Source organism: Trichechus manatus, unplaced genomic scaffold, assembly GCF_000243295.1.
Source record: "Trichechus manatus latirostris isolate Lorelei unplaced genomic scaffold, TriManLat1.0 scaffold00038, whole genome shotgun sequence".
In the NCBI taxonomy this organism is placed as follows: domain Eukaryota; kingdom Metazoa; phylum Chordata; class Mammalia; order Sirenia; family Trichechidae; genus Trichechus; species Trichechus manatus.
This window is the reverse complement of record NW_004443974.1, coordinates 12,335,302-12,347,635: the sequence shown is the minus strand read 5'-3', so window position 1 is coordinate 12,347,635 and position 12,334 is coordinate 12,335,302. Positions and strand designations below refer to the sequence as shown.

The following is a 12,334-nucleotide window of genomic DNA, read 5'->3' as shown; positions in this document are numbered from 1 at the left end:
CCCTATTGCCTGACATCTACCCTCTTCAATCCTTTCTGCCACCACCCTGGCCCCTGAAGGCTTGAGTTTGAGACCCCTGAGGGACCCTGTCTGAGCCTTCAAATAGGACACATTTCAGCATCTGCCAGGGCCCTGGTCTGGGTTGATGTGGATTTGGTGGACACTCTGGCAAAGGGACTTTGGGAGGTGGAAGTAGGTGATAAGAGCCCTGCCCAGAGTTTGAATTCTGACTGCTACAAGCTGCTCCTTCTATGAGGCAGATGCTGTTATCATCCTCACTTAAAAAAAAAAAAAATGTTGTCCTCCAGTCGATTCCTACTCATGGTGACCCTGTGTGTAACAGAGTAGTACTGCTCCATAGGGTTTCCTTGGCTGTAATCTTTACTGAAGCAGATCGCCAGGCGTTTCTTCTGCGACGCCACTGGGTGGGTTTGAACCACAAGCCTTTAGGTTAGTAGGCAAAGGCAAACCTTTTACACCACCCAGGGACCTTGCATAATGCCAAGCCACAGCTTAATTTCTCTACCCATCCCCCAATTTCTGACATGGAGAAACTCAAGTACTGATGGCTAGACAGCTACTGGGCCGTAGCTTCAACACCTTCCAACACTTTCCTCAGTGGTACCCCAGGGGGAAATAGGGGTGGGCCGAAAACGTGAAGTGAAGGTGCTGGAGCTCCCGGCTCCTGGCCCGCAGACCCCGCCTCCAGCCTGGAGGCCTAGCCGCTAGCCACGCACGTCCTGCTGCCGGCAGCGCAGACCAAGCTTGTAGTTGAACCCGCCTTCAGTCGCGCAGGCTCCGCCCCAGCCTCGCAGAGCCCGCCCCTGACCCCGGCAGCGCAGATTCAGTTTTCGGTCTCCAAACGCTGCGGCCGCCGCGCCGCCTCCGCCTTGGGGCTACGGCTTCCAGTCCTGCCCGCCCGGCCCACGGGCCATGGAGTTTAGAGCAGTGGATCGTCAGCAGCCGGCGCACCCCAACCTACTTGCCTGGTTAGCGCCTGGCCGGGGGAGGGAGCAGTGGAGACTGGGGGGAGGGGCGGGGGTTGGAAATCCCGCGTCCCGCCCCGCCCCAGGCCTCTCATTGCATCGCGCGTGTGGGGGCTAGGAGGGATGGGGTGGGAGTCCGGGGTCCTAGTTCCTGCTTTGTCTGCCCCAGACTTGATGGATGACCTTGAGCTGAGGGTTCCCTTTCTCTGCCTCTTCTTCCCCATCTACACAATTGGGGTTGGGTTGGCTAGAGGTATCCTAAAGGTCGCCGATTCCAGCGCCTTTAGGATGGTGGCGTTGCTGCCCACTGTTTGGGGGCTCTAAGGCATTTGATTCCCAGGCACCATCTGCCTTAGACTCTGGCCTCAACTCTCCTGCCTTAGTTTTCCTGAGAGGCTGGGACCTGGCCTGCCCTCCCCCGTCTGGGCTCTGAGTCTTTGGGTCTTGGCAGGTGCCCGGCTCCCACCTCTTCGCGTCCCGAGCCCTAAAGAAGGCAGCCCCTGGGTTGCTGAGCGGCAGCAGCAGCATGAAGGCTCCGGTAAGTGGCGGAAGAGCAGGGCTCACAGGGAACTTGGGGGTGCCTTCAGCAGCCTCAGGAGCCTCTGCCATCCCAGGACTGAATGTCCCTGATAGCTTTACATTCTTGGACAGATAAGGCTGGGCTGGCCTCACAGTCCAACCCTGCCCGGGCTGGCTGTGTGGCCCCAGGCAAGTGGTGTCCCCTCTTTGGCTTCAGTGCCCTACCCCCGTAAAATGGGGGTGATAGTACCCACCTCCTGTGTGCATTCCCCAGGTCACCCAGGTGAGGCGCCCCCAGGGAGCTGGATATGGTGTGAGAATTCAGTGATGGCAGCTGCGCCTGTCTTTACTCAGGAGCCCCTGGTCGAGGTGGGAGAAAGTCCTGGGTGTTGGGGGTGTAGTCAACCCTGACTGCCTGAGCCAAAGTTTCTGGGTTCCTCATGGGCAGGAGACCAGGTGCCAGGCAGGGCCTGAGTCCCCAGGGCCTGAACTCCCTCCCCTTGCACACCTGGCCACACAGAGGAGACTTATTTTTAGAAGCTGATGTGGCTTGTGGCAGAAAATGGTGGGCGTCTGGTAGGTGGTGCCTAGGATGTGGGTTGCTTTCCCACCTCTGATTTTCAAAGAGCACCAACCAGCTGCTAGGTGGTTTCTGAGGGGTTGCTCAAGGACCTGTACCTTGGGCAGTCTTGGGAGAAACATGGAGCCAGAGAGGCATAGGTGGTGACCAGGGTGTGCCAGAACATGACAGCCCACCCAGGGTCCTGTTCCCTACCAGTTGGCCCCTCCTTCTCACAGGGTTGGTGGAAGGCATTCCCTAAGTTGACCAACAGGGCCAGCCCCAGGCCAGGAAGGCTTCCTGGTTCAAACAGCCTTTGGCACATGGTTTCTGGAGGTGGGACCTCTGGGCAGCAGCTTTTCAATTATTGAAACCATCTCTTGAATGACACCTCTCCGGCATTTCTTCCGTCATCCTCCTTCCTCACCTGGACAGCTGACCCAGATCGGACAGCTGGCCCAGATCGTGATCATCAACTAAGTGGACAACACCGAGTTGGCTGGGAGGTGGGGTATGGGTGAGGGGGCCCATGCTGGGCAGCCTCAGGCTAGAGGCTGAAGGAGCTGCTAGCTCTTTGGACATGCTGCTCTCTTGACCTGATGTGCACTGCACTTTACAGTATACTGAGCACTTCAGCACTGTTGTGGATTGAATTGTGTCCCCCCAGAGTATGTGTTGTAAATCCTAACCTCTGTGCCTGTGGTTATAATCCCATTTGGGAACGGATTGTCTTTGTTATGTTAATGAACAGGATTAGTGTAAGGTATGTTTTGAGTCAATCTCTTGAGATATAAAAAGAGATTAAACACGGAAGAGAAAGAAGCAGAGATGGGGGAAGATTGATGCCAAGCCACATGGAGATCTCCAAGGAACTAGGAAACAAGCTGAAGAGACAAGGACCTTCCTCCAGAGCCAACAGAGAGAGAAAGCCTTCCGCTAGAGCTGGCACCCTAATTTGGACTTCTAGCCTCCTAAACTGTGAGGAAATAAATTTCTATTTGTTAAAGCCATGCATTTGTGGTATTTCTGTTATAGCAGCACTAGGTAACTAAGACAGAATTCGGTACTGGAGAGGGGGGTGCTGCTCTAACAAATACCTAAAATGTGGAAGTGTGTAATGGGTAGAGGCTGAAAGAGTTTTAAGGTGCCTAATAGTAAAAAGGAAACCCTGGTGGCATAGTGCTTAAGAGCTACAGCTGCTAATCAAAAGGTCGGCAGTTCGAATCCACCAGGCGCTCCTTAGAAACCCTATGAGGCAGTTCTGCTCTGTCCTATATGATCACTGTGAGTTGGAATCGACTTGACGGCAATGGGTTTTTCAGTGGGTTAATAGTAAAAAGCCTAGATTGCTTTGAAAAGACTGTTAGTAGAATTATGGATGTCAAAGGCAGTTCTGGTGAGGGCTCAGAAGGAAGTGAGGAAAGCCATAGAGAAAGTTTCTGTCGTCTTAGAGAATACATATGTTGTTGCTAGAAATGTGGACGTTAAATGTGCTTCTGGTGAGGCTTTAAAAGAAAATGATGAACATGTGATTGGACAGTGGAGGAAGGGTGATGTTTTTTATGCAGTGACAAAGAACTTGTCTGAATTATGGTCAAATGTTTGGTGGAAGGTAGAACTTGTAAGTGAATAACTTGAATATCTGGCTGATGAGATTTCTAAGCAAAATCCTAAAGGGGCTGCTTGGTTTCTCCTTGCTGCTTATAGTAAAACGCAAGAGGAAAGAAATGGCCTTAAAAATGAGCTGTGCATAATGAAAACAGGACTTAAAGATCTGGAAAATTCTGTTGTACAAACTAAGGACACAAGGGACATAGTTACACAATCTTTTTTTTTTTTTTAATTAGCATTTTATTGTGCTTTAGGTGAAAGTTTATATAGCAAATTAATTTTCTAATCAGTGATTCTTACACAGGTGTAGGGGGTGTGTTGAGTCAACCTCTTTTGAGATATAAAACAGATTAAATAAGCAAACCAAAGAAGCAGAAATGGGGAAGATTGATGCCAATCCACATGGATATCTCTAAGGAACCAGGAAACAATCTGAAGAGACAAGGGCTTCCTCCAGGGCTGACAGAGAGAGAAGGCTTTCCCCTGAATTCAGACCTCTGGCATCCTAAACTGTGAGAAAATAAATTTGTGTTAAAGCCATCCATTTGTGGTATTTCTGTTATAGCAACACTAGATTACTAAGACAACCACAATTTTCACAATAAGTCTGTACTGCGGTCATTATGCTCCCATTTAGTGGAGGAAGAAATAGGCCCAGAGAAGATGAGAGTCATACTCAGGGCTGCACAGCACACCCAGTGTTTGAGTTAAGAGCATGGGCTCTACAGCCTGGATTTGAGGCCCCATGCTGCCACTTCCTTGCTGTGTGGCCTAACCACACACCTCACCCCAGGTCTGTTTCTTATCCAGAATACAGGGATAATGATGGAGCTAATCTCCAGGGCCTCATGTGCCTAGAGCTTGGCAACCCAGAGTAAGGCCAGGTAAACAGAGGCCATGGATTCTGCTGATATCTAGGAGCTGCTGAGTTGGGGTCTGGACTCATGAGGCTGGGGTATAGTCCACTACTGAGGCTTCTAGGGTCCCTGGGGACCATCCCCCCATGACTGCTATCTCCCCCAGGGTCGGCTCCTGCTCATCATCCTGTGCTCCTTGGTCTTCTTGGCTGTCTACATCCTAATATGTGGCTGGGCCTGCCTGCCCCTCTGCCTGGCCACCTGCCTGGAACCCCACCTCCCCACCAGCTCCAGGCCCACCATGCTGGGACCCCTGCACTTCAGTGGATATAGCAGCGTGCCGGATGGGAAGGTGAGTCACATGAGGGGCAGGCCTGGCCAAGGGCATTCTTCCTCCCCCAACTCTGGGGGACTGTGAGAGCTGGGCTTGTGCCAGGCTCACCAGCTCTTTGACCTTGGCTGTCACGTCACCTCCCTGAGCCTCAAGTTCTTTAACAAATGTTGTGTGGTTACTCTGAGCAGGGGGCTGGGGATAAAAAGGGAGTCAGACAGCATGGCTGCCTGCTTGGAGCTCCCAGTCCAGTGGGGGAGACAGACAGTCATATCATGGTGTGATATGTGCGTTCTCCACATCTTTAGATTTATCTGTCGACACATAATCCATGCATTCAACAGGTATGTATGTGGCGCCTGTGATGTTTTGGGCCTTGTGCTACAAGCTGCTGGGGATAGAAAGATGACATAGATAAAAGCCACATTCAGCCCCAGAGTCCTCTGTCTCACGGGGAGATAGGGATGCTGGACCCAGGGGTGACAAGTCAGATACGGCCCTCGCCCCATGGCACCCACCTCTCCACGCTTGTTCTGCCCAATCTGGTGGGGAGCACTTTACCCCCTCATGCTGATTTCAGTGGCCCCACATAGTAGGTTTATCCAGTGAGCACCCTCAAAGGCATCCCATGTGGACACACAGTGCAGAAAGCTCCCACTCTTGAGTTGGGTGTCTCAGAGGGAGGTAGGCTCAGGGATCCTGGCTTGGAGGAGGCATATTTTGAGTCTTCATCCCTCTGTGTCTCAGTTGCCTCCTCATCTGTAAAAGACGGTCGTTGCAGTTCCTGCCTCTATAGAGCTGCTGTGAGGATCCAGCTGGGTAATTCTTACACAGTGTTCAGAGCAGGTGCTGTGTAAATCATGGATGAAGAAACAAATCAACACAAATGCCCACAGGATTGGTCAGGTGGGATGAACAGCCAGGTAGGCTGGGTGGACCCTGTCCCACCTACATGGGACAGTTGATGTTCATGTCAGACACTCGGAGCCTCGTGAGAACGAGGGCCTGGGGTGACCAGATCCTCTGTTTTTTTAAGAAAAGCTGGAAATCCAGGTTTTGAATGTCAGAACCAATTTTTATAGTTGACAACTAATTATACAATTTAAAGCCCTCATGGGGTACAAGCAGAAACCTCCTGGGGACTGGTGGTGACCCTCAATTGTCAGGACAGGCCGAAACTGAGGGCAGAATGAGAAAGTCTTGTTCTTTACTGCTGGGGTGTGGAAATGAGCCTGTGGTTGTTAGGTGCTGTTGAGTTGATTCCAACTCTTAGCAACCCTATATGACAGAGTAGAACTGCTCCATAGGATTTCATAGGCTGTAATCTTTATGGGAAGAGATTGCCAGGTCCTTTCTCCTGTGGAGCCTTCCAGTTAGCAGCCAAGTGCTTAACCATTGTGCGCCTGGGCCTACGTGTTCTTAAATCAACGTTATGTCAGATATGAAATTTCCCTGAGTAAGATGTGACGGTGTGTTTTTTATTAACTAGATTAATGTCCCCACATCCTTTATGGGGTCTCCTTAAACCCATATTCCCCCAGAAGGGCATGGAGACATGTGATGGGGGCAAGTCTTTCTCTGGGAACCCTGATCACTCACCCGCAGTGGATATTTGAGGCTCGCTCACTCAGCTTCTGCCTCTCGGGGGATAATGAGGGGGGAGGGGTGGTGGCCCTCACTGTGACCTAGGTCTGTGCTGATCACTCTTCCGACATTTTTTATTTAATCCTTACAACTTGGTCAAGGAGATGCTGCTTTCATCCCCATTTTACAGATGAGGGAATTGAGACTCAGAGAGGCAAAGTGACTTACCCCAGGCCATGCAGCTAGGAAGAGGCAAAGCCAAGATTCAAGCTCAGAACTAGAGATTTCCAGCCCTGTTGTGGGCACTGAAGACCCTGCTCTGCTCATAAACTGAGCACAGAGTGGGTGGGCTTGGGCCCGGGAAGTAGTGACCTATGGATGGTTCTGAAGAACTGAGGTTCATGTTTACTTAATAAATATTTGTATGACATCCAGTCTATGCCAGGCACCGTTCTAAGTGCTTTGCATGTGTTGACTCGTGTAACTTTCATCAGGAACCCGTGAAATGAGTACTGATAGGACCTCAGTGTCCACTCCGAGAGACAGCAACAGAGACAAGGGCAGGGAACCTGGCTGATACGGAAGCATAGGCTTTGAATATAGAATCTTAGCTTTATATCAGTGTGACCTTGGGAAAGTCACTTCACCTTCCCAGCCTCCATTTTCTTATTTGCAAAATGGTTTGACAGCAATACTTAGAGCTGATACAAGGATTCAGGGAGGTCAGTGGGTGTTACTGGGTGGAGGAGCAGGTGGGTGGAACCTGTGTGCCCATGCCTCTGTCTCTACCACCCCCTGCAGCCACTGGTCCGGGAACCATGCCGCAGCTGTGCTGTGGTGTCCAGTTCTGGCCAGATGCTGGGCTCGGGCCTGGGCACCAAGATCGACGGAGCCGAGTGCGTGCTGCGTATGAACCAGGCGCCCACAATGGGCTTCGAGGCAGACGTGGGCCGGCGCAGCACCCTGCGCGTGATCTCGCACACGAGCGTGCCGCTGCTGCTGCGCAATTACTCACACTACTTTCAGCAGGCCCGCGACACGCTGTATGTGGTGTGGGGCCAGGGCAGGCATATGGACCGGGCGCTCGGCGGCCGTACCTACCGCACGCTTCTGCATCTCACCCAAATGTACCCAGGCCTGCAGGTGTACACCTTCACCGAGCGCATGATGGCGTACTGTGACCAGCTCTTCCAGGACGAAACAGGCAAGAACCGGTGAGTCTGGGGCAGTTGGGGCCCAGCCTTCTCCAGGAGCTTCTTGTGTATCAAGGATCGGGGCCTGGGGGGACAGTAGTGATGGAGGCGGTGTGGTCCTGTCCTCTACTGGGGAGCAGGAGACAGAGCGACTGTCATTCATGGAGTTATCACACAGATGTTGAATCCCAAATGGCGGTGAGGGGCATTTGGCCTGTGAGCACATGATCAGGGGTGTCAGGGAACACTTCCCTCAGGAGGGGATGCTCTGAGATCTGACATCTCTTCCAGATTATGGAAGTAACACAAAATAGCAGCCTTCTTCATGCTCCAGGCACTAGGTTAAGCACTCTGCACTCAAGATTTCACTTCATTTCACATCCCAAAGAACACTCTTAATGCCCGTTGTCCCCCTCTTCCACACACCTGCTCCTCCCTCAGCCTCCCCAGCTTAGGAAATAGAACTGCCAGCTTTTCAGCCAAAAACTTGTGGGACTTTTCCTCTAACTCCCTTGTTCCATCACCTGCTACTGTAGTCATCCTACTGGCTCTTGAATCTCTCTCCATGCCTGTCTTAGTCATCTAGTGCTGCTCTAACAGAAATACCACAAATGGATGACTTTAACAAAGAGAAGTTTATTTTCTCACAGTCCAGTAGGCTACAAGTCCAAATTCAGGGTGTCAGCTCCAGGGGAAGGCTTCGTCTTCTCTGTTGGCTCTGGAGGAAGGTCTGTGTCATCGATTTTCCCTTGGTCTGGGAGCTTCTCTGTGCAGGAACCTCAGGTCCAAAGGACACGCTCTGCTCCTGGCACTGCTTTCTTGGTGGTATGAGGTTCCCATGTGTCTCTGCTCGCTTCCCTCTTTTATATCTCAAAAGAGATTGGCTTTAGACACTATCCAATCTTCTGGACGTCATCAGTATAACCTCATCATGGTGATAGAGTTTACAACACATAAGGAAATCACATCAGATTACACAATTATACAATACTGGGAATCATGACCTAGCCAAGTTGACAGATATTTTGGGGGGCACAATTCAATCCATGACAATGCCCCCTGCAGCAGTCCCCTCTCTGGTCTCCCTGCAGCCACTGTTGCCCCTGCAGTCTGAGCTCCTCCAGCTGCCCCAGTGAATTCCATCCCATCAGTTACCTGCCCTCAAACCTACAGCAGCTTCTCATCACATGGAGAGTAAAGTCTGGATTCACCACCCTTCTCCTCCCCGGCCCACAAGCCCTGCATGATCAGGCCCTCCCTGGTCCTGGGACCTTGTTTCTCCTTCGCTCACTCTGCTTCAGTCATATTGGCCATCTGGGCTTCCTCAGATAACCACACTTGTCCCCACCTGTGGGCCTCTGCACATGCCAGTCCCTCTATCTGGAATGTTCTTCCCCCACATTTTTCTGTGGCTGGTTCTTCTTGCCATTCAGGTCTGGATGAAATGTCACCTCATCAGAGAAGCACTCCCTGACCAGCCCATCTGAAGGATCTCCTCCTGCCCTGACATTTTTTAGCCCATTGCCATGTTATCTTGTCTTCCCAACAGTTGTCACCCTCTGACGTTGTCTTGCTAATATATTTGTCTCAACTGGCCCTGCACCAGGTGTGGCAGGTTCAGGGCCAGCAGAGGGCCTGGTTGGTGTCAAGTTATTTGAATGAATGAGCCACCCCATGAGTAGGACCTATAATTATCCCCATTTCACAGATGGGTCTCTGAGGCTCAGAGAGGTTAAAGGTTGACTGCACACACACTCCCCATTGTGTTCTGCTGCCTCCTACTGTCACCCCAAGCCTCATCCCTTTGATGTGGAGAGGATGTGGCCAGGGCCCCCACACCCATTGCCCTGGAGGTTCGCTCAAAGCATAGCTTGGTTTAAGCCCTGCTTGGGTGGGGAGGAGTTGAACAGTCCTTGGTTTGCTTGCAGCTTCTTCTCTTGCCTGCTGGTGGCCTCAGGCTGGCTCTGTCCCCTCCCAGGGTCCCTTCTGTAGAGGTCAAAGTGAATGACCCTGGGTTGTGAGCGAGCTGAGGCCAGGACCCTTGCTCCATGTTGTACAGGTGGCTGACAGTGTCCCCTCTCCTGCAGGAGGCAGTCAGGCTCCTTTCTCAGCACCGGCTGGTTCACCATGATCCTCGCCCTGGAGCTGTGCGAGGAGATCGTTGTCTATGGAATGGTCAGCGACAGCTACTGCAGGTCAGGCCGGCCAGGCCAGGAGCGGGAGAAGGGTGGTGAGGCTGTGTGGGCTTCATGGTGGGTGGCCAAGGTGTGGGTCATGGGGCGGTGGGAGAGAGCTCAGCCTCTGGAACAGGCTTGGATACCAATCCCAGCTCTGCTGTGTGTGGCCTTGGTCTGATCACGCCACCTCCTGAGCCTCAATTTCCTCATTCGTAAAATAGAGAAAAGAATAGCACCTTCCTCAGAAGGTTGTTGAAACATTTAACCAGTAACCAGTTGCCGTCAAGTTGATTCCGACTCCTGGCGACCCTAAGTATGTCAGAGTAGAACTGTGCTCCATAGGGTTTTCAATGGCTGATTTTTCAGAAGCAGATCGCCAGGCCTTTTTTCGGAGGTACCTCTGGATGGACTCAATCTGCAACCTTTCGGTTAGCAGCCAAGCACGTTAACTCTTTACAGCATACAGGGACTCCTTGAAACATTTATTAAACAATGAATAATCCACCAAAGTGCTTGACACAGCACCAGCACTGGGACCTATATATATATATCAGTTATAGATTACTTATGAGTTATTACTTTTAATATTTACTTTTATGTAATATTTATACTAAAACTATTAATATTTACTATTATTCTTTTAAATATCACTTAATATTATATTTCAGACTAGTTCAAATTATTATTTTGTCGTATTGTTATATTATTATAATTCAATATTTTTTGTGATTAACAAGTTCAGAAGAGATCCCACGTTTTCATGCTCTGTTCTCTCTGGAACTTGTTTGTTGAGCTGGTGGGTGTGATGGCAGGAGCTGTGTGCCCCTGCACAGCACTGGCTAGACTGCTGGCACGCATGGTCTGACGGGTAGGTGGGTGTGCAGGGCTGGCAGCTCCAGGCCGCCAGAGTGAGGGGCTCCCTCACCAGCAAGGTGCTTTGCAGTCCTCATCTTTTTGACTTATGCACTCACCCTGGAAGATGGCTATTACCATCCACATTTTACAGATGGACTATTGAGGCTCACAGGGAGTACATCTCCTGCCCAGAGTCATCCAGCTCGCAAGAGGTGGCGCCGGGGCTCGGACTCTGGCCTTTTGGATCTGTAGGCTGCTTGCTTCTCCCCTACCTGTCCTGGCCTCCCCCAGGCCCAGGCACTGGGTTCTGTGGGCCCAGAGTACCTGATGAGGGGTAGTCATGGTGGGGGACAGGGTCTGGGGAGAGGCAGGTGGGTTCTGGTGCCTGACTCCCTCAGCCCTGTTCCCACCCTGCAGAGAGGAGAGCCACCCCTCGGTGCCTTACCACTACTTTGAGAAGGGCCGGTTGGACGAGTGTCAGATGTACCTGGCGCACGAGCGGGCCCCCCGCAGCGCCCACCGCTTCATCACCGAGAAGGCCATCTTCTCCCGCTGGGCCAAGAAGAGGCCCATTGTGTTCGCCCACCCGTCCTGGTGGGCCCAGTAGCCCTGCTGGCCACCATGCCTTCGTCAGGCCTCTATTCCATTGAAGCCAACACACTCCACCAAAAACTTTTAATTTGTGGATCCTACCTCCTGCCAGATGCAGGGCAGACAGAGGGTCTCTTCCTGCCCCCTGCTGGGGACACTTGGAGCCATCTCCAGCTTCACGACTTTAGCGGGAGTTGAGGGGAGCCACGGCGGCCTTTCCACCCTCCTCCCCTCTCTGCCCCCTGCGGGATCCGAATCTTCATTTTGGGGTTCATCTCGCCCCCAGGTCTGTCAAGTGGCCTTTGCCCCTGGGGCTAATGGCCCCTACTCACCAGCATCATGACCTTCGACCTTGCACCAGCCCTGGTCCTTCCTCTCTGCCCCCACCCGCCTTTGGTGCCACACCTCACAGGCTGGTTGTCCTGCCTGCAGTACCCTGGTCAGGGCAGCCGAGAATTTGGAGTTCGTTGGGCAAATGGGCCTTTGAAATGTGACTGCCAGGGCCATCTCAGGAGTGTACGGGTAAATAATCTTCTAACACCTGCCTCTGTGTGGTCATGTGTCTGGGGGTGGGGGTTGAGGCTCCCCTCCCTGCCACAATCCCATAACCTGTTGACTTGAGGGCAGGCTGAGGCCTGTGGTCCCCTCCCCAGGCTGGTGGCCAGCTGGGCTTCTGGGCATTTTTTTTTTTTTTTTAATTTTAAAATAATTTATTTTATTATTGTTGAAAATATGCACCGCAGAACATATACCAGTTCAACAATTTATACACGTATAATTCACTGACACTGATTACATTCTTCAAGGTGTGCAACCATTTTCACCCTCCTTTTCCAAATTGTTACTTCTCCCATTAACATAAACTCACTGCCCCCTAAGGTCCCTATCTAATCTTTCGGGATGCTGTTGTCAATTTGATCCCATACAGATCTTTAAAAGAGCACGATGCTCAAGACAGACATTCTTTATTAATTAAGCTAAACTATTATTTGGTTTAAAAAAGACTTCAGAGGATATTTTTGGTTTAAGGTTTATAGATTATCTTAGGGCAATGGTTTCAAGGGTTTGTCT

General features: G+C 51.5%; 1 protein-coding gene across 2 annotated transcripts; it reads left to right on the top strand.

Annotated features, from left to right (window-relative positions):
• Window positions 1–852: 852 nt before the first annotated feature.
• On the top strand, window positions 853–11,338 carry ST6GALNAC4 (ST6 N-acetylgalactosaminide alpha-2,6-sialyltransferase 4). 2 transcript variants are annotated; one of them, XM_004375703.3, is made up of 6 exons: window positions 853–989; window positions 1,438–1,524; window positions 4,699–4,884; window positions 7,249–7,661; window positions 9,728–9,835; window positions 11,090–11,338. In XM_004375703.3, the coding sequence occupies exons 2-6, from the start codon at window positions 1,513–1,515 to the stop codon at window positions 11,277–11,279; spliced, it is 909 nt and encodes a 302-aa protein (XP_004375760.1). In that variant the 5' UTR covers window positions 853–989; window positions 1,438–1,512; the 3' UTR covers window positions 11,280–11,338. The 2 variants fall into 2 exon arrangements, with proteins under 2 accessions (XP_004375760.1, XP_023586536.1); XM_023730768.1 differs by lacking the exons at window positions 853–989; window positions 1,438–1,524 and having other exon boundaries at window positions 4,752–4,884; window positions 5,611–7,661; window positions 11,090–11,279.
• The last annotated feature ends 996 nt before the right edge of the window (window positions 11,339–12,334 follow it).